General features: G+C 42.4%; 1 protein-coding gene across 7 annotated transcripts in view; it reads left to right on the top strand.

Moving 5' to 3' along the window:
* The window catches only part of ZNF423 (zinc finger protein 423), a 715,192-nt gene that overhangs the window by 122,333 nt on the left and 568,252 nt on the right, over positions 1-24,607 (top strand). For 6 of the 7 annotated variants that reach the window (XM_033941103.1, XM_033941102.1, XM_033941101.1 and 3 more), the window contains exon 2: positions 1,250-1,309. The exons of the other annotated variant lie outside the window; for it this stretch is intronic. In XM_033941103.1, the coding sequence (XP_033796994.1) occupies positions 1,250-1,309 (60 nt within the window). The remainder of the gene's footprint in view (positions 1-1,249; positions 1,310-24,607) is intronic. 7 annotated transcript variants of the gene reach the window in all.

Raw genomic sequence — 24,607 nt, 5'->3', positions numbered from 1 at the left:
CTGCCAAGCTTCCAAAATATGCCAGGGTTTTCTTAAATGCCAGCGCCTACACGCAAAACACACCCCTGATCTGCCCTTAACCATGCCCACTTTCTAGTAGGTGCCTAGCTAAAATAAGTAGGTGCCCCCTGAGTTAGGTGCTTAGAAAGGAATTCATTTCAATTTAAGCCAAATAAGCTTGTTATTGGTGCCGATTAACCCCCTTTTACAAAACTGTAGCATGTTTTTAGTGATGGCCTTTGTGGTATCAGCTCTGATGCTTATAGAATTCCTAAAAGCGTCAGAGCTGGTTTCACTGAGGCTGGCGCTAAAATCCACACTATAGTTTTGTAAAAGGAGGGCTAAACTTAAGTTAGGCACCTAGAACAGCTTGGCGCACCAACCTAGGTGCCTGACTTGGTGTCTTTTACAGAATCTGGGCCTTCATGCCCATAGTTTTTGCACCTAAATTTTTGGCACTCTTTCTTGAATCCGCCCCTAAGTGGGACATGAGTGTAAGTAGCTAAAACTGAATTTGAACCCAGGTCTTCTGCTTCACAAACTGTGCTTTTAACTGCTAGACCATCTATTTCAACTTTTTTGTCTTTTTATTTATGAATATGGGGTAATTTTGTAGACTTTTCCACATGTAAAGCCATTCAGGAAAGAGTTTTCGTAAAACTGCCAAACTGCGTACACAGAAAAAGTGCATCTATTTTGGAGCGAACTGTATGTCTGTGATCCCAGGGATGTAGTTTGAGCAAAGTGGAGATAAAGTTGCGTATTTTACAACATATGCAGTTACATCATAATTATAAGCAGAAAGTAAACATTTATGCCAGTTTTGGAGCAAGTGTAAATCTATGTTGGCATTTGCACACTGTCTGGCTGGTTCTGCGTGTTTATTTTATAAAGACCTAGGGCTCCTTTTACTAAGCTGCGGTAGCGTTTTTAGCGCGCGCTAAGCCCTGCGCTACGTGGAAAAACTAACGCCAGCTCTATGGAGGCGTTAGCATCTAGCACGCGCGGCATTGTAGCTTGCGCTAAAACCGCTAGCACAGCTTAGTAAAAGGAGCCACTAGTTGCCTATTATGCCTTTACAAATTGGCATATTTTTGGAGTCCTCCTGCTATAAAATGAGGCCCCTTTAAGTGTAAAATCAATTATTGGCTTATTTACCAGTAGACATTCTTTTATAACCTCTGGTATGGGCTTTTCAGTGCTTCAAAAAATATCCAAGACTAAATATGATTTTTCTTCTCTTTTTCAGTTGAAGAAGGCGAGTCTTCAGAATTCACCTTGACCTGGGACTCATCACTGAGTCAGTCCGGTAATATTTTTAGTTTATTTTCCATCACTTAGATGGCCAGAAAGCTACCACGATTTGCTTTAGGAATTGTGTGTGTATCACTTTTTTTTTTTTTTTTTTTTTAATATCAAATCCAAAATTACCTACTGCAATGCAATTTTTATATCTGTTCCATATGGTCAATAAACTGTATTACCTACAAAGACTAATATACTCTTAAATCCTCCCGGGAGCCATTTCTTCTCCTTGTGGGCACAGAGGAAAGGGCTGTGATTTTTGACAGTGTAGTAGCTTTGACGCGTCCTGCAGTGGACACTGGTGCACGTTCATTGCAGCCTAATTACATAAAAACTGATTTGTAGTCCTCTTAAAGCACAGTGGAAATAGGCACACACAAGTATTTTTCATTTTTTTTAGAACCTATATAGTAAACTAAACTCAATGTTTCCATGAGAGAGGTGGCTCTTGGGAACACAATGGATACCACAAAGCTCATAAAAATTGTGAAATTGACCATTTCCCTACTGACCATAGCAGAGCAGTGAATATCTGGCCTAAACCCTGGTTCATTTGAACATGCTACTTCAGTGTTTGACTACAGTACCTTTTAAATTGCAGTCAATAGCCAACCTTGAGATGTGTAATTGAAGACGCCACCTGTTTTGAAAGTCATAACAAAAGAATTGGTAAATTAACTTAAATGGGTTTTTAAAAAAAAAAAATCATTACTGTATGTCCAAAAGTACTTAACAGTTGATCATCGTCTCTTCCTACACAAGTGTCCTGATCACCTTTTTCTATGCTTTCTGGTCAGGCACAGTTCTTTTCCCTCCAGTGTGAATCTGTATCTTTTAAGGCCTTCCTCTGGGTCTTTGCCCATCCATCTGCATTTCTACTACTTAAACAATTGGTATTTAAAGTACTTATGTTTTATAAACATGAAACATTGTTTTGGCAACCTACAGTGTTTGAAGTAGTTTACATGGTCGCCTGTTATTTCTATGTACCTATCCTTGTTAACCAGCATTGTGGAGTAGCAGCACAAAGGATGACCTACTGCTATTTTTTTTCTCCTGCGCTCTACTTTTCCATTCATTTTTGTCCTTAGAAATGTACAACCTAAAACATACTGGGATTGATATTCAAAAGGGTTTAGTCGGCTAGAATCTCCTGCCCTGTTAAACCCCTCAGTGCACTCCTTTGTGCGCCTCCTGAGGGCGCCTCCCTACTCTCATGTCCACACTTTTTGCATGTTTCTGTTTCCTTTCTCTATTCTTCTCCTTATGACTCCAATTCACTTTCTGTTTCTTGTACTCACTCTTCCCAATCTTATCCCCCTGTCCCCTTCCACCTCACCCTAGATGTCTTCATTATCTGTCTCCCTGTCCTATTCCTTCACCAGCCATCTTGTCATCTACCTTATTCTCCGCTCTCAAGCTCAAACATTTTCTCTTCCATTCATCCATCTCCTTTCTCTTTGAGCACCTCCCGTCTTCATCATTGCCGCTACTATTCCCTTTTGCTTCAACACATGCTCCTACTGTCAATCCCAACCCTGCCTCTTCACACCATCTGCTTCCCCCCATGTGTAACCATTCCAACTGTATTCTTATTCCTCCACTTCTGTCCTCTCCCTTTCTCATGTGCATGTGGAATGTTCACTCTGCCTCCAACAAATTGCCCTACACCCGTGACCTCTTTATCTCCCATTCCCTCCACCTACTTGTTCTAAGATGTGGATTCGCCCTGAGGATCCACTGCAGTTGCTCACCTCTCCCATGGGGGCTACCACTTCTCCCATACACTTCGCCCTACTGGTCGAGGTGTGGAGGTGTCAGGCTGCTTCTCTCTCCTTTTTGCAAATTTCAACCTCTTCTCCCACCTTAATTGCGCCACTTTTTATTACACATGAAGTTCGCTTCGTCTGCCTATTTACTCCTCTACCTCTCCAGATAGCGGTCATTTTTTGTCCCCCTGACAATTTCTCTTCCTCATTTCTCACCAAGTTTGACTCTCTTGGCTTTCCGTTTTCCTTGGTTCGTCTTCTCCTTCCCTCTTTCTCAGGGATTTTAAAATTCATGCTGATGATCCCTCTGACACTTATGCCTCTAAGTTTCTTGTCTTAACCTTATTTGCCGTTTTTTCCTTAACCTTATGTTCCACTATCCCTACTCACTAGCATGGCCACCTCCTTGATCTTTTCTTCTCTAACTGCTCCCTCTCCAACTTCTCCATCTCACTTCCCCATCTCTGATCATCATCTGATAACCTTCACAATTGCTCACCCCCCTCAACCATGCCTAGTCATCACCAACAGGTTTCGAAATATTCAAGCCTTTGATCCTTCCACACTCTCTACCACTATTTCACCTTTCCTTGCCTCCACTATGTTATCCAAGTCTGTCCACGAGGCTGTCTCATTGTATAACTCTATTCTCTCATTTGCACTGGCCGCCTTTGCTCCCCCTTCTCCCCTCTCTGTCAGCCTTGGCTCAATCCCAGTATCTGCTACTTATGTTCCTGTACCCGCACTGTCGAGCGCTTTTGGCTTAAATCTTGCGCACATGCTGACTTCCTTCACTTTAAATTTATTCTGACCTCCTTTAAATCTGCTCTTATGCTGGTCAAGCAAGACTACTACATCCAGTTAACTAACTCCCATTCTTTCAACCTTCATCTGTCTCTTGGCCTCGCTCAACTTCATTCTCAAAGTACCCCCTCCTCTTCTCTCTCCCCAGACAATTGCTGAATACTTCCATGACAAGGTTCACAAGATTCCCCTAAAATTTGCCGCAGTCACATCCTTCTCCCCTTTTCCCCATTCATTCTCCTGACCTTCCAGCTCCCTCCATCCCTTCCTCCTGTGCCCAATCAACTCATGAGGAATCTGCACATCCTCCCCTTCCTGACTCACCCGCCCTTGCCCGGTCCCACCCTCTTGATCCTCCAACTCCCGCCGACTTTTCTTCCTTCTCTGAAATCACAGAGGAAGAAACCACACAACATCTGTTCTCAGCCAAGCCTACTACATGCCCCTCTGACCCTATTTCCACCCCTCTACTTAACCCCATCTCACATCCCAGTACCTTTTTAAACTGGCAGTGGTCCAGCAGAGTGGTGCACAATGCAGGAGTGCGACCTTTGCGCTTCTTGCCTGGTCCCATGCCGCTCCATGATTGGCTGAACTGACCTCAGCTAATCAAGGAGCGGTGCGGGACCAGGCAGGAAGCGTAAAGGTCGCGCTTCTGTGTTGTGCACCGCTCTGCAACAAAAGGCAGCAGAGACCAGCACTGGACCAGCACTGGACCACTGTCCAGCAGGAGACCGCACTGGACCACCACCAGTTTAAAAAGGTACCGGGGGCGGGGGTGAGGTGTATTCGCTCCATAAGATGCACCCACTTTTCCATCCCCTTTCTTGAGGGTGGAAAAGTGCATCTTATGGAACGAAAAATATGGTACCTTTCTAGGAATGATGGGGCTTTAGTTGTTAATATTTTGGAATGTTAATAATGCTATTTTAAAGGTGTTTGTGGTTCCTCCTGCTCCCAATGGCAAAGGTATGAGGGGAGTGGGTATTACGGTGGCAGGAGGTAGTGGGAATCCCTCCTGCCATTTTGGCGCTGGGGGGGGGAGGAAAAGGGGCCGATGGCACCAATGGCAGGAGGGAGTGGGCATCCCTCCTGCCATATTTTTCCGCGCTATGGGGGGAATGTCGGGTGGCAGGAGGGAGTGGGCATCCCTCCTATCATTTTTTGGGGTTCGGGGAGGGGGATGGTGGATCGGGGGTGCTAGTGTGGGGGGAAAGCTTTTTTAATGGGACAGATGGTGCGCGTTTAAATTGCACAGAACATCTGGCCCATTAAAAAAGAAGGAGACACCCTCACAGCAGCGACAGGAGGTTTGAGCAATTGAGTCGGTGAGTTTGCAAGCAAATGATTTGCACCTCCGTGCTCACTGGCTACCAATTCCACACCGTATCGTATATAAAATAGCTATCCCCTCTTTCAAGTCTCAAAACACTAAATAACCGGCCTTTATTCACAAACTTCTTATTCCGCACAAACCTACAAGAGTCCTAAGAACCTCCTCTCAGCATCTTCTTCACACACCATCCTTGAAAGTCATTAGCACACGTCGGGCCACCTCATTCGGTATTACGGTCCCTACGATATGGAACTCTTTCCCACTTTATATCAGGGCATAAAAAAATTTAGATAAATTTAAGGGAAATCTAAAGTGTTACCTCTTTCAAGATGCATATGACTGTTAAACAGACTTGTACAGCCAGAGTTGTTCAATAATCCTATTGTGGTTAACCTTTTATGTATTCTTTACTTTTAATTTTGTAGTTCTGCCAACTTCCCTATTGTTTTATGTTGGTCAAGTATTGTTTAGTGGGTATTTACTTGTTTATTGTCTCCCCCTTTTTAATACATACTGTAAAACGCTTAGAAGTCTTGCGTTTTATCAAAAATTTTAATAAACTTGAAACTTGAAATCATTTGCATGCAAACTTGATAGTGAATCAATTCTGTTTAAAAATCGGCCAGAGAATCAGCCAAAAGCAACTGAGTCGCTATCTTTAGTGAATCTGGGCCTTAGTTCCTGTTTTTATATTTGAATATGGAATTGTTCTCTGTCTCTGTCAACTTTGATAGTTGCTATAACAAAGTTGCAGGAGGCAAAGCTGTTGCATAATGAAGCAAATGCTTCCTAAGCTTTGCTGTGTCTATCCATCTGTATGAATGCACACTTCAGGAAAACGCAATGCCTGCAGTGTGAATGCATCTACTGTGTGTCACACAGGCAGCAGGTACTTTCCTGACTTATTGATTTCCACCTTTAGTGACTAGCCAACCTACAGGCCTCATTGAAGCCAGAGTTGCCCCTGTTTTCTTAGATATGGTGATTTGCATTGTACATAAGATGCTGTGTTTTGCTCTAAGCAGGGGTAGGAAATTCCAGTCCTCGAGAGCCACAGGCAGGTAAGGTTTTCAGGATATCCACAATGAACATGTATGAGATAGATTTGCATGCACTTTCTCCTTGAGATGCAAATCTATCTCATGCATACTTATTGTGGATATCCTGAACACCTGACCTGCCTGTGGCTCTCGAGGACCGGAATTGCTTACCTCTGGCTCTGAGGATAGGCCTTAGGGCTGTCCTTAACCAATTTAATCTTGTGATTTTTATGTTAGACAATATTGCTGCCACCACTGTAAAACTCTGGCTGGAGTACAGAAGGCCTGTATGTGTCTGGAACGAAAATTTGTCATATAAAACATGAACAGTGCTGCTTAGGTTCAGATAGGTTGTGTCATGAAAAATGAAGGAAAAAGCCTCAGACTGAAGCCCTCCCACCTCCACAATGGTGGCTTAAAGGTGGTTGGGCGGTAACCTCACTGGCAAAAAAACCTCCATTGTACTCCCAAAGTATAAAAACCTTAAGCAGGGCTGTCTGTACTAAATGATAGAAGAAAAGACTTTCAACTTATCTTCTGTTGATCGGTACACCGACGGTAGCCAGCGTTTCACGAGTCAGCTGCTTCAGGATGTAACGAATCCGATCAAACTTTACCCGGGACGCCAGAACGCATTTCCATATTTGAAACGTTGGCTACCGTCAGTGTACCGATCAACAGAAGATAAGTTGAAAGTCTTTTCTTCTATCATTTAGTACAGACAGCCCTGCTTAAGGTTTTTATACTTTGGGAGTACAATGGAGGTTTTTTGCCAGTGAGGTTACTGCCCAACCACCTTTAAGCCACCATTGTGGAGGTGGGAGGGCTTCAGTCTGAGGCTTTTTCTTCCATTTTTCATGACACAACCTATCTGAACCTAAGCAGCACTGTTCATGTTTTATATGACAACTTATACTATAGGTCAGTCATAAAACATATAGAAACAAATATATAAAGACCAGCTTTTAAGGATAAAAAATAGTAAATAGATAAGTGGCTTAAAGCGTCATTAAAATCCCCAAAAAGGTGTTAGAAAAAAAAAATTGTATATACCCTAAATGGTGTCTGATGACGGATTCACTACTGAAGAGAGGCTTGACAGCATGGTGAATTCTCTATTCCTCCCTCCCGAGCACCACAGATCACGATCTAGAACAGCAGGCCAGTAGTAAGACTCATTTTACCATGCCAGCAGTGCCTTTTCTTCATACGCTGCTTTGGTTGTGTTTTTAGCCCCTGGCTTTCCTAGGCTATTATTCAGGGCCCAATTTCTAAATGTTTTATGTGATGACGTTTTATGTGTTTGTGGTGACTTACTCTTGCTTCTATTCAAGGCCTGAACTGTCCACTGTGAGTCCATATATACAGTGACATCCACACCAGAGAAAGCAGTTGAATTAGAGAATTATTTCATAGCCTTCCTATCCCTTTTTAGTAGATGTCATGGTTGGTCTTTTGGTTTTGTTGGTAAATTCATCTGGCCAAGGTAATAGAAGGAAAAAACAGCACTGGGTGAAAATAAAATACTAAGAAACTGCATTCCAGGAAATAATAATAATAAAAAAACTTTAATACCTAGTAGTGTAATTGTGTAGGGCAGGACTATATTGGGTAACTGATGCCAGTCCCAGAGTCCCAATGTGCAGGACTTTCATTCCCTGCTTTATGTTCTTCCTGTTTGCATTAGCTTCAGAAAGGCGTGATGTAGAGCTTCAATAAAAAAGAGAGAGCACGGGGCAGGCATCTGATTTTATTTTTGAAATGAAAACCTTTAACACATCAAGATTTAAGAAAAAAAGGATTTTTGAAGACAGCTCTTGACGTTTTGCACTTGTTAAAAGAATAATATGTTTAAATGTAGGAGTTCTCGTCCATGCTCCCCCTCCTTTGCCGTATTTCAGAAGTCACGTATTTGTTAATGTATAATATTCTGTTGTCCTCATTTTACACTGGCATTGCAGATATTTGAACTAGAAAGGGTTCAATGAAGAGCAACCAAGATGATAAAGGGGATGGAACTCCTCTCGTATGATGAAAGACTAAAAAGGTTAGGGCTCTTCAGCTTGGAAAAGAGATGGCTGAGGGGAGATACAATTGAAGTCTACAAAATCCTGAGTACAGTAGAACAGGCACAAGTGGATCGATTTTTCACTCTGTCAAAAATAGGGAACATTCTATGAAACTGCAGGGAAATACTTTTAAAACCAATACGAGGAAATATTTTTTTCCTTCAGAGAATAGTTAAATTCTGGAACGCGTTGCCAGAGGTTGTGGTAAAAGCGGTTAGCGTAGCTGGTTTTAAGAGAGGTTTGGACAGATTCCTGGAGGAAAAGTCCATAGTCTGTTATTAAGACATGGGGGAAGCCTCTGCTTGCCCTGGATCGGTAGCATGGAATGTTGCTACTCTTTGGGTTTTTGCCAGGTACTAGTGACCTGGATTGGCCACCGTGAGAATGGGCTACTGGGCTTGATGGACCATTGGTTTGACCCAGTAAGGCTTCTATTATGTTCTTATGATTTAAGAACTTAAGTCTGGGACTTTCTGTGCATCAGAAGCATATATAGAAACAAATGGACTTCATGTCTACTGGCCTGTAGAAGTCTAGCCAGTCTCTGCAGACACAGATCCTAACGTGAATTCAGATTTAAAGATAAATTAACCTTCCGGAAGCCACAAATTGTGTGCTTAGGTATCCTGTGTGTTTTTGTTCCTTTCTCCAACCACCGCTGCCTATTTCAAAGATGAGCCCATTCATTGCATTAGCACAACTCTGTCCCCCTGATGTGTCTACAGGGCTGGCTTTCTTCATCTGTCATGATTGCCCATAGTCCTACTTTTATAAAACATAGAAATCTTTTTACATTTGGTTGGTTTAGATCAGTGGTTCCCAAACCTGTCCTGGAGGACCCCCAGGCCAGTCGGGTTTTCAAAATAGCCCTAATGAATATGCATGTCAGAGATTTGCATATAATGGAGATGCAAGGAATGCAGATCTGCTCCATGCATATTCATTAGGGCTATCTTGAAAACCCGACTGGCCTGGGGGTCCTTCAGGACAGGTTTAGGAACCACTGGTTTAGATAAAGATAATCTTTTTTGCGTTTTTGTTAAATACTTTCCTTCGGTTAGAATTTAAGCTTGGTTCATTAACTAGCAGCTTACGCAGAGCTTCCATTGCTGGGTCATACATGTTGTAGACAGGAGTAAAGAATAGCTTCTCCCCAACCATATCTAATACACCGTGAAACACGATACAGCTCTCCCCTTGTGGGATTTCATTATATGCAAGTCCAGTAGCAGTTCAAGTCAAAGCGTATTCTCATACATCGTTTTGCTTGGGTCACATTAGCATATCCAAGCACCTATTTATTTATTTATTTATTTAAATGAATTTATGGGCCATACATCCAGTAAAGCTGATCTCTGTATCTGGCGCTGTTGTGTGATTAACACATGACCGGTGGCCACTTTTAAGGCAGTCACCGACAATCCAGGGCCTTAGCGCATGCTAAATCTGTTAGCACACCTTAGAAAAAGGACCCCATAGTCTGATTCCCACGTCTTGCCTCCGAGGGGATAGGGCGGCAACCTACTAATCCACAACAATTCTATCTTGCGGACATTCAGATTAATATAATTAGAAGCAATTAGGGCTTAGCAACGGTTCTTCTTAAGTTGAATATCATCCAGTCTAGGTTTCCAAGTTTAAAGATTTACCCTGCTTATCAAACGTGTTGTTTAGAGCGAATGGGATAGCAGAGAGAAGGATTACAGATAGGAACAAGAATTTCTGAAAGTGGGGTGGGGTAGGGGAATGACATATTAGGAGAGGGATGTGTCCACATCTACAAAAAGAAGATGAATGTCATTGGCATAAATCCATTTCCCCTTGTGGGCCCGCCCTTGATATCCGTTCATCGGACAAGCCTCTCTTATCTGCACCCTTCTCTTCCACTGCCGAGACTCTGTCCCTTCATTCCTGATGAATGCAAAATCCCAGCCAATGGCTTCAAATAGAAACTTTACAAGCGGTGGATAAAGAAGAATCCTGAGAGATCCCAACAACCAGAGAGTACCATGAAGAAACAGAGGCATTTGATGACACTTGTGTATTAGAAAAGAACAAATCAATTGTTAAAACTTGCTCTGAGATGCCAAAAGCTTTGAGCAGGGGGAGCAGAATGTTGTGATTATCAGTAGAGATTTGACACGGGGACAAATTTTTGCCCATTTTCCCATTCCAGTGAGTTATTTTCCTGTCTCTTCCCCATTCCTGCAAGCTCCGTCCTCATCTGCACAAGCCCCAAACACTTTAAAATCATAAGTGTTCGTGGCTTGTGCGGATAAGGCAGAGCTTACAGGAATGGGACAGGGACAGTGCAGTGACAAAACTTGCAGGGGACGGGATGGAGACAAATTTGTCCCCGTGTCATTCTCTAATTAGCAGTATCAAATGCTTCTGCTAAAGCGACCAAGAGCACAGAATTGCCTTTATCCATCTTGCAGTGAAAAATGTCAACCATTGAGACCAATAAGATTGCTGACCAGTCAGTCCATGGTACAGGATAGCAAGAAATTGAAGTTATTCACAATCAAATCATCTAATTGCATATAAACATATTTTTTGATTATTTTACTTAATCAGAAAATAACTTTATAGGATTTCTTGGTCAGACGTCCCAGTGTGCTTCAGAAATGCTAGATAAATAACTACAGAAGGGGAAGTGTTTACTTAATCCACAATCGATGGACTCAATCTATCTGTAGACACACGCAACATCATCACATAATAGTTTCCAAGTTTATTAATTACTTGATATACCATCTATCATGAAGTAACTAAACACTTTACAATAAAAATAAGATTAAAAAATAAAAGCAGTTCTATTTAAAACAATGGAGGAGGAGTTAATTAACCAATAAAGACGGATTCAGAACCATGAGGCAGGGGTCAAGGGAAATAAAAATTACATCGAGATATCAAAATAAAAGAAAAAGGGGAGGGGAGGGAAAATACAGTAGGCTTGAAATTGCTTCTTAAGAAGCGGTTGTTAATCTCAGTTGGAAGAGTCTAATGTCAAATGTTAAAGGCATCTTTAAACAGAAACGTTTTGATCTTGGATCTGAATTTCTCCAAAGAGGGTTCTAGTTTGATATCGAGGGGCAGAGCGTTCCAAAGAGAGGGTGCAGTACCTGAAAAGATTGCCTTACAGGTAGTGTCATAGAAAATTTCTCGGATGGATAGGATAACTAGTAAGTTTTGATTGTTGGATCACAACGTTCGAGAAGAGGTCTACTATGGGGTAACCCGATTTCATTTCCCTTAAAATGTTCAGCACTATATTCTCATAAACATGATGAAATATATTCTGTTCTTATCCAGTATGCCCAAAAGGAATAAATGCACAGGCTTTAGCAGCAGATCTGGAATCAATAGAAGTACAAAGCTCAGCAACTTTTGCCAAACAAAAATTGGCAAACCTAGCTGGACAGGGAATAAATAGCCTCCTCACCATTTCATTCAGGTTCAGCCACCAACCTCTTGATTATATGAAACAATTCTTGAGGGCTGCCTGAATCCACATTGACACTTAGAGCTGCTTGGCGTAATATTTGTTTAGCAACTGAGAACAATGACATTTCTCCTCAGCGTTTTGAGTGCATTATCATTGGTACTTGGCTGTTCCTCGGAGCTTGCTTAAGATTACACAAAGCGTCAGAATACCTAAGAGGATGACTCCTCCCTTGGGCAAAATCCCAGTCTTGACGTGGGCTACCTTAACTAAAGCTTTTAAAATAGCAGCATAACACAAGGATCTTGACATTTTGCAAAGGGGAAGTTCAGCTGAAATTGATCAATTTCAAACGTTCTTCTAAAACTGTATTCACCTGTAATCTGCCGCTGATCCACCATTCTTGCCAAATGCAGACCAGTCAGACCATGGTACAGGATAGCAAGAAACGAACAAAGCACAAACGTCAAATCGAGAGTGTGTTCATTAGAATAGGTTGGGCCAGTAAGGAGCTGTTGAAACTCAAGTGTCCTCATGGCATCAAGAAATCCCTCTGTACACTTAACCTGTTTGTCATCCACATGGAGATTAAAATCTTCTAATACCATTACAGATCAAATCTAGATACAATTAGAAAGTCTAAAACTCCTGCCCTCGACACAACCCCCCTCCCCCAACGACCGCCCCCCCAGATCCCCCGATTGCCCCCCCACCGACTCGCGACCCCCCCAGCCGACCCCACGACCACCCCCACCCCCCTTCCCCGTACCTTTTAGTTGGCCAGACGGACGGGTGCCAAGCCTGCCCGTCTGGCAGGCCAGCCGGGTCCATAATGGGGCCGGATTGGCCCAGGCGGCAGAAACCCTGCCCACAGGTGGGGCCTGAGGCGCTTGGGCCAATCAGAATAGACCCAGGAGCCTTAGGCTCCTCCTTTGGGTGGGGCCTTAGGCACATGGGCCCAACCCGGCTCTCTCCTAGCCCGTTGTGTTGGGGGGGGGGGGGTCACCGGGGCCAGGAGGGCTTGGGCTCCCTCCTGGCCATATCGAGTCGGGGGGGGGGGTGGGCACGATCGCCGGGGCAAGAAGGCTTGGGCTCCCTCTTGCCCTGATATTGTCGGGGGGTGCCGCGGGGCAAGAGGGCTTGAGCTCCCTCTTGCCCCGATGTTGTCGAGGGGGGGGGGGTCGCGGTTCAACATGGCAGGAGGGCTTGGGCACCCTACTGCCTGGATCGTTGTGGGGGGGATTCTGTAACCGGTGTTGTTTTTGACAGACACCGGTTACAGAATCCAGCTTTTAGGCGAAGGACTGGCTCCTCCTTCGCCTAAAAGCCCTTCTGTTGGACGTTTGGGGCTTAGGCGTTTTTTTGGTTCATTATGACCAAAAAGTGTAGACGTCGTGGGGGTGTACTTGTAGACGTAGTGGTGATCTGGGCATTTAGTAGAGGCAGGCCATAATCAAAACAAGGACGTTTGTTTTGGTTATGGACACTTTCCCTGCTTCTGCTTTGAACGTTTAAGGACTTAGGCCAAAAAGGGACTTAGACGGTTTTTTTGATTATGCCCCTCCACGTGCCCGGTTGGTGCCTATCTTTAGACAACCAATATATAGAATTGCCCTTCATGGCTGTCAATGACCTTCATTTTGTGTCCATGGGAAAAATGCCAAGTCCATTTGACTTTCAACTATGCATTTTCTTTCATGACCGTATGGTAGCTTGGCTTTGAACACGATTCCGCTTTAGGTCTCACATAATTTTATGGCACTGTAGAATATTTGTGCAGCATTTTCAAGAGACAGCAAAGATGTTTGTCTTGGAGGGTCTTGAAGAGACCACCAGTGGGAAAGGAAGCTGGAGTACGTAAACAGTAGAAGTCCATCTCTCTGCCTCTGCCCCTACCTTCATGCTGTGTTGCCTGATACGTGTGTGAGCTCCCCATCTGCATTCCTTGTGCCTCTCGGACCAAAAGCATGTCAGACTCGAGGGGCAGTGAGGTGGGCTTTCTGCAGGAGGGCAAACTCTCAGAAGGAAACCTTCCACAAAGTTTATTTTTTCATCTTGCTAAGCCAAGAGGCGCATGAGGTTTGTATTTTCATCTGCCTGTAGCCTTGTTATAGCAGCGCCGCACTGCTGTTCTAATATATCACTGGAGCATTGTTTGGAGGATCAGCAAGGGACACATAAAGATAGAATGAGTCTTACTAAATGTACTGAAGGTATTCTGAGTACTTATTAAATGTGTTTCTACATAGGGGCTGCAAAGGAATTTATGTTTAACTCGCTGGCTGTTATTCCTACATGGTGTTGATCTTTTGTTTAAATGTTTCAGGAAGGTCCTTTTTTAATTGCTCGGTGAACGAGAAAGCAGTCATACATTTTTCTTTTCTGCTTTTCTTATAATCTGTTCTGTTCTCTCACTGCTTTCTTCATACAAGCAACAGTTTGGTCAGTATTCATCTTTAAGCAATTGGCCTGTTAAGAGGAGATCGTTTGGAGTTTGAGGTTCTTTCCCGTAGTCCAATATTAGAGCCATTGATGAGATCCCTTTTTGTGTTGCTGTGACATGAGAATTTGAATATGTATTTCTTTTGTTTGACAATGAGAAATTTAGAATTGATGCCGTGTTGCCTGGCAAAAGGATCTTGGTGTCATTGTTGAGGATATGTTGAAATCCTCAGCTCAGTGTGCAGCGGTGGCTAAGAAAGCAAATAGAATTGTTAGAAATTATCAGGAAAGGAATGAAAAACAAAGATGAAAATGTTATCATGCCTTTGCATCGCTCTATGGTACGGCTGCAACTTGAATACTGTGTGCAATTCTGGTCGCCGTAGCTCAAAAAAGATATAGTGGAATTAGGAAAGATACAAAGAAGGTAGACAAAAGTGATAAAAGGTTTGGGATGACTTCCCTATGTGGCGAGGCTAAAGCTGCTAGGGCTCTACAGCTGGGAAAGACACAGCTCAGGGGTGATGATATAGAGGTCTATAAAATACTGAGTAGAGTGGAAGAGTAGATATGAATCGCTTGTTCACTCTTTCCAAAAATACTAAGACTAGGGGGCATGTGATGAAGCTACTAAGTAGTAGATTTGAAACAAACCGGAGAAAATATTTCTTCACACAGTGTGGAATTAAGCTCTGGAATTTGTTGCTGGAGAATGTGGTGAAATCACTTAGCTTAGCAGGGTTTAAAAAAAGCTTGGATAAATTTCCTAAAACAGAAGTTCATAGGTCATTATTGGGATGGCTTGGGGAAATTCACTGCTTATTTCTAGCAGCATAAAATCTGTTTTGCTACTTGGGATCTAGCTAGGTAGTGTAAATACACTCGAATATAAGTCAATCCGAATATAATTTGAGACCCCCCCAAAAGGAGGAAAAATGGTTGACTCGAATATAAGTCGGGCGGCTTAATATTCAAGTGTCCTGCCCTGTCAGGTTCTGCACCCAGTCCTCTCCCTGCCAAGCTCTGCACCCAGCCCCCTTCCCTCCATCCCTCCCCCCCATCAGGCACTGCACCCAGCCCCCTTCCTTCCTCCCCTCCCCTGTCAGGCTCTGCACCCAGCCCCCTTCCTTCCTCCCCTCCCCTGTCAGGCTCTGCACCCAGCCCCCTTCCTTCCTCCCTTCCCCTGTCAGGCTCTGCACCCAGCACCCTTCCTTCCTCCCCTCCCCTGTCAGGCTCTGCACCCAGCACCCTTCCTTCCTCCCCTCCCCTGTCAGGCTCTGCACCCAGCACCCTTCCTTCCTTTCCTCCCCTGTCAGGCTCTGCACCCAGCACACTGTCTTCCTCTCCTCCCCTGTCAGGCTCTGCATCTGGCAATCTTCCTTCCTTCCTTTCCCTGTCAGGCTCTGCACCTGGCACTCTTCCTTCCTTCCTCTGTCAGGCTCTGAACTCTCCCTTCCAGGCTCTGCCCTCTGTTCCCCCCTCCCTGCCCTATTTTCATACCTCTGCCGATCCCTGGTGGAAGTGCAGCGGGTCTTCTGCCGATCCCTGGTGGAGGTGCAGCGGGCAGGTGCAAGCTTTCTGAACTCGTGCCCCACTGCTAACCGGCTGCGCGGATCCAGTTTCTTCAGCTAAGCGGCACGAGCAACAGCGCAATTTGGCGCTTCTCAGCGCTGAGCAGCTTCCTTACTGGCTCCCGAAATTCTCACACTCAAAATGTGTCTTTGTGCAATGCTTGGGGCATGCACTTTTCAACATTAACTTATGCAATTAGCATAACCAGCTAAATTTTTCCACTCAAGTGCAGCCACACAAATAGCTGGTTAAATTCTGATTGTCCAAATTATGCTATCAAATTTAGTTAGAAATTCAGCTGTACATTTAGTTGGTTAAATTTGGTTGAATATTTGGTTAAAGATAAACAGATATGTTTATTAGTCATATATAACTTGCCTGGTTATCATTTAACCAAATTTTGGCTGATGAATATCATCCCCTGATAGTGGGAAAACACTTTTTTATGTTTATCTGATGAAACATTTAATTGGAACAACATAAGAATCATGCGCATTTATGCCACATAGGTATTTAAACATCTCTTATCATATCTCCCCTCTCCCGCCTTTCCTTCAAAGTATACAGATTGATATCTTTAAGTCTGTCCCCACAGACCTTATGACAAAGACCAAGCACCATTTTAGTAGCCTTCCTCTTGACCGATTTTATATCTTTTTGAAGGTGTGGTCTCTCCAGAATTGTACACAATATTCTAAATGAGGTCTCACTAGAGTCTTATACAGGGGCATCAATACCTACTTATTCTTACTGGCCTTACCTCTCCTTATGCACCCTAGCATCCTTCTAGCTTTTGCCGTCACCTTTTCAACCTGTTTGGCCACCTTAAGATCATAACATACGATCACACCCAAGTCCTGTTCTTCTGTCGTGCACATAAGTTCTTCACCCCCTAAACTGTACCGTTCCCTTAGGTTTTTGCAGCTCAAATATATGACCTTGCATTTCTTAGCATTAAATTTTAGCTGCCAAATTTCAGACCATTCTTCAAGCTTCGCCATGTCTTTCTTTATGTCATTCACACCATCTGGGGTGTCTAGTTTATTGCAGATTATGGTATTATCCGCAAAGTGGCAAATCTTACCTGACAGCCTTTCAGCAATATCATTTATAAAAAATGTTAAAAAGAACAGGCCCAAGAACAGAACCTTGAGGCACACCACTGGTAGCGTCCCTTTCCTCAGACCACTACCCTCTTTTGCCTTCCATTCAACCAGTTCCTGACCCAGCCCGTCACTTTGAGGCCCATCCCAAAGACACTCAGTTTATTTATTAGATGTTTGTGTGGAATACTCTCAAAAGCTTTGCTAAAATCTAAATACACCATCTAGTGCACTCCCTCTATCCAATTCTCTGGTCGTCACCCAGTCAAAGAAATTGATCAGATTTGTCTGACAAGACCTATCTCTAGTGAATCCATGTTGCCTCTGGTCCTGTAATCCACCGGATTCCAGAAACATCACCATTCTCTCTTTTAAAAGCATTTCCATTAATTTGCTTACCACAGAAGTCAGACTTACCGGTCTGGAATTCCCTACTTCATCCTTTTGTTGTGTATAGAAGGACCACATCCGCCTTTCTCCAGTCCTCCAGTACCACTCCCGACTCTAGAGAAGCATTGAAAAGGTCAGTCAGTGGAGCCACCAGAACTTTCCTAAGTTCCTTCAGCACCCTTCGATGTACACCATCTGGCCCCATCACTTTGTCTACCTTTAATTTAGCTAGTTCCTCATGAACACAACCATCTGAAAATCGATCAGGGTCTACCACTCTACCATCCCTATTCACCTTTGTGTTCTGCGGTCCCGCTCCCGCCACTTCAGCTGTGAAATAGAACAGAAATATTTGCTAAGCAAGGGCCAGCAGTTTTAGTAGACTGACCACACAGACATCCAGCGAACTTAACATAAAAAGGTCCAGGTACACATCTCGCTATGACTCCCCTTATAGTGTATGGTGAAATCTCCAAATCCATCCAAAACCTACTGAACCCAACTGTACACTACACCAGTAGCCCTTATGCCTGTTTGTGTGACCTATATGTAGGCACAATGGGATTAGGGTGGGTTTTGAAAGCTTCAAATATTGCACCATAAGTGCAGTAGTTAATGGGTCTGAGTCCCCCCCCATCTCTGTGATTGACTACACTACCCATTAGATTACTCCAGGAGCCTGCTTGCTTCTATACTAGGAGGGGCCATGCCATTTGAAGCTATCATACAGGTAGGTATGTACTGTTTCATTCACATCTTTGGGAGGTGAGAGGGGGCCAGTTAATGGGTCTGAGTCCCCATCTCTGTGATTGACTACACTACCCATTAGATTACTCCAGGAACCTGCTTGCTTCTATACTAGGAGGGGCCATGCCATTTGAAGCTATCATACAGGTAGGTATGTACTGTTTCATTCACATCTTTGGGAGGTGGGAGGGGGGTCAGTGACCATTGAGGGAGTCATGCCGTCATCTAGTTAGTTGGGAACCTTTATGGCACTTTGTTGTTAAAACAGGTCTAGCCCCAAACGTCCAAATTGTTCCCTGGAAGTATTCTGAAATGTTCAATTATTGCAGAAAAATGTGATAAGCCTGCCCTACTCCCACCCACACCAAGCCTCTAACCCCCCCTTGTGATTTAGATGAACTGCAGATGAACAGCATAGAAATCCGTCTAGAAATTAGGTTCTGAAAATAACGAATTGAAAGATTTGGTGAGAAAAACATCCATCTCCCCTTTGACACTTTTTGGGTGTTTTTCTTTTTTGGAAATAAACCTGGCTGATATAGGGGCTCATGGTATTTCATTACTAAAGAGATAGACAAGTTGATTCTCTGCATGTCTTGCTGAATGTATGTTGTATTTATTGCTGGGTAAATAATGTGTTGTCTTACCGATAGAAGCCATAATTTTTTTTAAAGTGATGTGCAAGGTAGAAGAAAATTATATTGTTTAGTGGATAGCTCTGAAGTGGATTTGCTTCTTCTCTGTGTTTAGTGGATAGCCCCATAAGGTGTCTAGGCATCTGGATTATTGGTTTGACTATGTATTGATTGGCTCCTTGTTCTGTATGGGCTCACACATGGATTTTGTGAGGAACAATGTTTGGGAAAAGATTCCAATGAAGTGCTCATATCTCAACAGACATGGAATAATATTGTTATCTTATGCAACTTTCCTCCCTTGTACAGTAGAATCTCACTTAACCAGCATTCAATTAACTGGCATTCTCAACCAAAAAAAATTGTTGGGGAAAAAATTGTCTCCTGTGCTCCTCAGACAATGCCCAAAGTGGTGCTCCTGACCCAACAACCCCCCTTCCTCCTTTCCCCAACAGCATAGAACTTTTTGGTAACACGGTCTATAAGCACAATGTTATGTTATATAGCCACAAATCTCCCTTCTTCCCTCCATTCACGAAGCGGCAGGCAGCCAGTCATGACAACCCTCCCTCCCTCCCTCTTTTCATCCGTTCCCGAAGCAGTAGAGCCAGTCCGGACAACCCCCGCCCTCTCTCCATTTCCGAAGCAGCAGAGTGTCCTGACAAACCTCTTTCTCTCACTCATTCGCCCAAAGCTGTAGCGGCAGCCGGCGAGCAGAGGAAGTGCCGGTAAATAGGCTGCTTCTGGCCAGCCTTAGCAGGGCCTTTCCTCTGCCATGTCACGTCCAACACGTGCCTGGGCTGGTCAGAAGCTGCCTGTTTACCGGCGCTTCTTCTGCTTGCCGGCTGCCACTACAGCTTCGGGTGAGGGAGGAAGGGGAGGGGTTGTCAGAATTCTGGAACGGAGGGAGAGAGTGGTGGGAGAAGGGGGAAGAGAAAGTGAGAGAAAAAGAAGGGAAGAACAGATGCTGGATCTACAAGTGAGGGTGGGGGAATGATAGAGTGAGGTGGGAAGGGAGACCAGACTTATTTTTACAGTAACACTCAAACAACCAGAAACTACAGTTATCCGGGATCCACCAATCCCCATGAGTTGTGGATAATGAGACTCTACTGTGTTTATGTTGTCCAGGCTAGTATGTTTGGAGTTTGTTATAGTGTTACCTTGCCATGCGAATTGTATGTTATTATTTGTAAACCATGATGATGTCAATCTTGCTGTCGAATGGCAGTATACCAAGAACTTAAATAAGACATGCAGAATAAATAAGCAATATCTTCTGAAGTTTGGGACACATGTAGTGATCGGTATCCTTAATTTGTTGGAGTTGATGCCACTTCCGTAATGATCATCATTTTCTCACAGCATCTGATGTATGAAGTTTATAACGCACTTTTACAAAAATCATTTCAGGAGTGTTCCCTTTGGCATTCCAAGAGACAAGATGTAGTATTCTGTGTCCCTTACTAAGCAAGTTTAAGACAGTACCAGTGATGGGTGTGTGTTGGGAGGGGGTAGATTGCAAGTTTCCAAGTTTACTAAAAATTTGGTATCCCGCAATATAGTTATAACCATCTAAGCAGCTTACAATCTAATACAAAATTATCCTACTAGAGTAGTGGTCTCAAACTCAAACTTTTTGCAGGGCCACATTTTGGATTTTAGGTACTTGGAGGGCCTCAGAAAAAATAGTTAATGTCTTATTAAAGAAATGACAATTTTGCATGAGGTAAAATCTCTTTATAGTTTATAAATCTTTCCTTTTGGCAAAATCTTAATAATAATATTGTAATTTATAGCTAAAGAGACATATGATCCAGAAACTGTTTTATTTTACTTTTGTGATTATGATAAACATACTGAGGGCCTCAAAATAGTACCTGGTGGGCCGCATGTGGCCCCCGGTCCGCAAGCTTGAGACCACTGTACTAGAGGATAATGTTTCTTAAAACAATACAATAAGTGAAGGTCATAGGGGGAACTAGAATTTTAAATTGAAAAAATGAGATAGAGAAACACATAAGGATTGACTGATTGTCTTCCAGAAATTTCCTCCTGCTAGAAAATTAATCTAGTTTTATGTATAAGCATCTTTAAATAAAAGAGAAGCTCATTATGGTGTTTGTAAAAATTGTGCTTTCCCAATTGTGCTGGCTTTTTATGTGTTCTTGGTAGAAAGAAAAACAGAATTAAAAAAAAAAAAAAAGAAAAGCCCTCCCCCCCCCAGGTTTCTAACCTGGTGCTTCCCTGTATTTCTAGTTCAGACCCACGTAGTGAGCAGACTGAGAAAGTTTGCATGGCTGTGTGCCAACATTCACATCTGTCATGAAAACAGATGTTGCCCTATTAATCTGCTCAGCTGTCTGTGCTGAAGTGGTGATGCTATTGAAGAAAACATATCCAGAAAGAATTAATGTAATGCATAGACAGATGCTTGCTTATCTTACTGTTTCACATAATGTGCATGCTAGGCTGGATATTCTTATTTCGTTGATAATTTGTTTTTCTTTCAAGATTTATAAAGTATTTTATCGGTACAATAATTCTGAAATATGTATAAAATAGAGCCTTCTCTTGAATGGTGAATAGCGGAGCTAATGGCATTATTTGGTATCTTCCAGATGATGGAAGAAAGAACAAAGCAGTGGAAAGTAGTGCTGTCCGATTCAGGAAAAAAAATTCAGTTTGATTCGATTCAGCCTATTGAATCGATTATTCGATTAGATTTTCCTGCCCAATTGGGTGTTTTTTTTCAAACATCCTGGTGGGTTTATTTTATAATCACATGAATAGAGAACAAATTGATATCAAGTAATATTGAATTACCAGACCTTAAACACCCAAGGCACTACTTGATTGGTTTTTCATGCCCTTACTGGGGTGATGTGTTCATCATCGGTCTTGGTAAAGTGACGTGTGCCTCAAATTTTTTTTATATTTTTAACTTTTCATTTTTCACAGGCAGTTTGGGTGCATTGGAGCATGTACATTAGGAGGCATAGCCCCTGACGAAAGTGTGAAATGGTTGGGCAGCCGTTGGGCATAAAAGATAAGTGCTTTCCTTTCATAGCACCATAAGCACTTTATATTTATACTGTCATAGAGCCTGTGAAAAATGAAAAGTTAAAAATATAAAAAAATTTTGGCCACACGACACTTTACTAAGACCGATGATGAACACATCACCCCAGTAAGGGCATGAAAAACCAATCAAGTAGTGCCTTGGGTGTTTGAGGTCTGGTAATTCAATATTACTTGATAGCAATTTGTTCTCTATTCATATGATTATTATCCCATTGTCCACCATCACTCTCTTTCTCCTCTGTTTTTAGACTCATTATTTCTTTCCCACCCCAAGTCCGGCATATGCACATCTCTTTGAGCCCCCCTTCCCTCCCTCACTCCTTCCATCAACGTCAATTCTGATATCGGAGAGAAGGTCCAGGCCAGCCATGCAGCAATTGGCTGGCCCGGACCTTCTCTCCAATCTCGGAATTGACATCGGGGGGAAGGCTTGTGTGCCAGTGTGCAGCAAATCGCTGCACGTGCCTGGCCCTTCTCAGAGTTGTGGCAGCGGCGGGGGATAATTAAGCGGCAGCAGGGGGTGGCAGGGACGAATTGGCGGTCAGCCCGCATACCCCCAACAGGCGATCCGCGTACCCCCTACGGTATGCATACCGCAGGTTGAGAAACACTGGGTTAGACTATGGAAAACAAAATATAACTAAACGTTGTTAAACATTTACAGTCAAAAAATTCTGTTAACGGTACACAAGTGATAAATAAAAGCTATACACTTAAAGATGTAGTATAAGAGTGAAATAAAATTAGAAAATTGGAGAGCAAAAAAGAGATGCAAAATAAGCGAAGATAGGTAAAGATAGAGGACCAAATGAGTGTGAAAATGCAAAAAAAATAAAATAAAAAAAGTGATAATAAGCTTCTCAGATGATATCAAGATGTCTTTGGCTTTGACAAATATGCTAAGTCAACCTTCCTCAGAGGAAAATTGCCCAAACTGAAAAAATATCCCTTTGACTGATGATTGTGAGATAAAGGAACTTATCAGGAAGGTGCATATAAATATCTAGAAGAGGAGGAAGGGGTGATGAGCATAAATCACTAAGAGAAAAGATTGGTAAAGAGTATTACAGGAGACTGAAACGGATATTGAAGTATGCATTAACAACACAGAATAAGATATGAGCCATGAATCCTGCACTCTCATATAGTACATCTTAGGAACTGTAGACTGGTCTCTTTAAGATCTCAAAAGCCTGGATGTACAACCAAGAAAACTCTTCCATCCTCATTTATAAGAATCAGTGTATGCCAAGATGATATACGGTTTTTCTTGAGCCAAAGGAAGAATAGGCCTTGTAGAAACAGGTATGATATATTGAGCCACTATCATACGGTATGTTTCTAGGCTTACTTAACAGCCTTATCAGATCCAAATATGCAGAAGGTGTTCCAAGTTTATTATCCATTTGATATATTGTCTTTTGGACATACCATCTGGGCAATTTACAATGTATATGACTTAAATAAAATATATTGAAAGGAAATGACAATTTAGATGGAAAGCTAAAGTTCTGTTTGTACTCTGTTATCTAATTACACTTATCTAACTACGCTTTCCCACCATAGAACTGAATGACTAAAGCCAATTATTGAAGGATTTCTTAAAGAAAAAGGTTTTCAATACAGCTTTGAACCTCCCATAAGATAGCTCTAACCCTAAGTTGAGTGGTAAGTAGCTCCACAACATGGATCCTAGTGTGTTAAAAATTGAAAACAAAACTGACGAGAAGATAGGACAAGTAAAAAAAAAAAAAGAGAAAAATGCTGGAAGAAACGTAGAGTAGTAAGCTTATAAGATACCCCAAAGCATGACAGAAATAATGGGGATCCTGAGTTAAAGAGATATCAGTGTTACAGTTTTCTACAGAATTCTGGATAAGGCTGGTAGCAAGTATCCCCTTTTAGCAGTGGGGTGACATGATCCTTAGTGCATGTGATCAATTTTAGTGCTGTGTTTTGAATGATTTTTTTTGTAGCCTTTTTGTGTTTTAATTGGAAACCAGTAATGAAGGCATTACAGTAATCCAAATTCCAGAGAACAAAAGCATGACGTAACTTTTGAAGGACGTGTTGACTAATGAATCATTTTAAGGAACATATTTAGTTTCTTCTTGAAAAAAAGCATTTAAAAAAATTTTTTTTTTTACTAGAGATGAAATATATGGCTGAAAGCTTAATCGATTGTTGAAAACCCCTAGAGACTTCAGCAGTTGGAACCCAAGCACAGTACCGGGTAGAGCTTTGGATTCTTGCCCAGAAATAGCTAAGAAGAAGAAAATAAAAATTTAAATTGAACCAGGTTGGGCAGACTGGATGGTCTTTATCTACCGTCATCTACTATGTTACTAGTATGTTTAGTTTTTGCATGAACGGAGGGGATAAGAAAATATTTGGGGTTTGTGAGAAAAGAATGGCTTTTATCTGCAATAAGTTTAATTTTATGAGTTTGCAACCAAGTGGCAATAGTGTCAAGTTTAGTATTCAAGTGGTAATAGTGTCAAGTTTAATATTCAAGATGAGATAGATGAAGGTTTTCTGTAATTAAAGTTGTATGTCATCAGCTATGTAAAAGGAGGTAATTTCTTTAAAAACTGAATCAGAGTAGCCAAAGGTGCCAAGAAAAAGTTAAAAACAATGCTGGGGCCATAATTGCATTCCGAGAGACCCAACAGGTAGTAGAATAAGGCAATGTTAAGTAAGAAGTAAGCCATAGAAGTCCGGTTCCCTGATAGACCTACTGTATTTCTTGAAGTCTGCTGATTAGCCAATTGTAGGCAGATGAGAGATCAATATTGATCAGCATAGAACAGTTATGCTGGTTAATATATATGTAGTAACTCCTAGGAGGGTAGTCTCTGTAGAATGA

Source organism: Geotrypetes seraphini, chromosome 4, assembly GCF_902459505.1.
Source record: "Geotrypetes seraphini chromosome 4, aGeoSer1.1, whole genome shotgun sequence".
NCBI lineage: Eukaryota > Metazoa > Chordata > Amphibia > Gymnophiona > Dermophiidae > Geotrypetes > Geotrypetes seraphini.
This window is presented reverse-complemented; position numbering and strand designations above follow the sequence as displayed.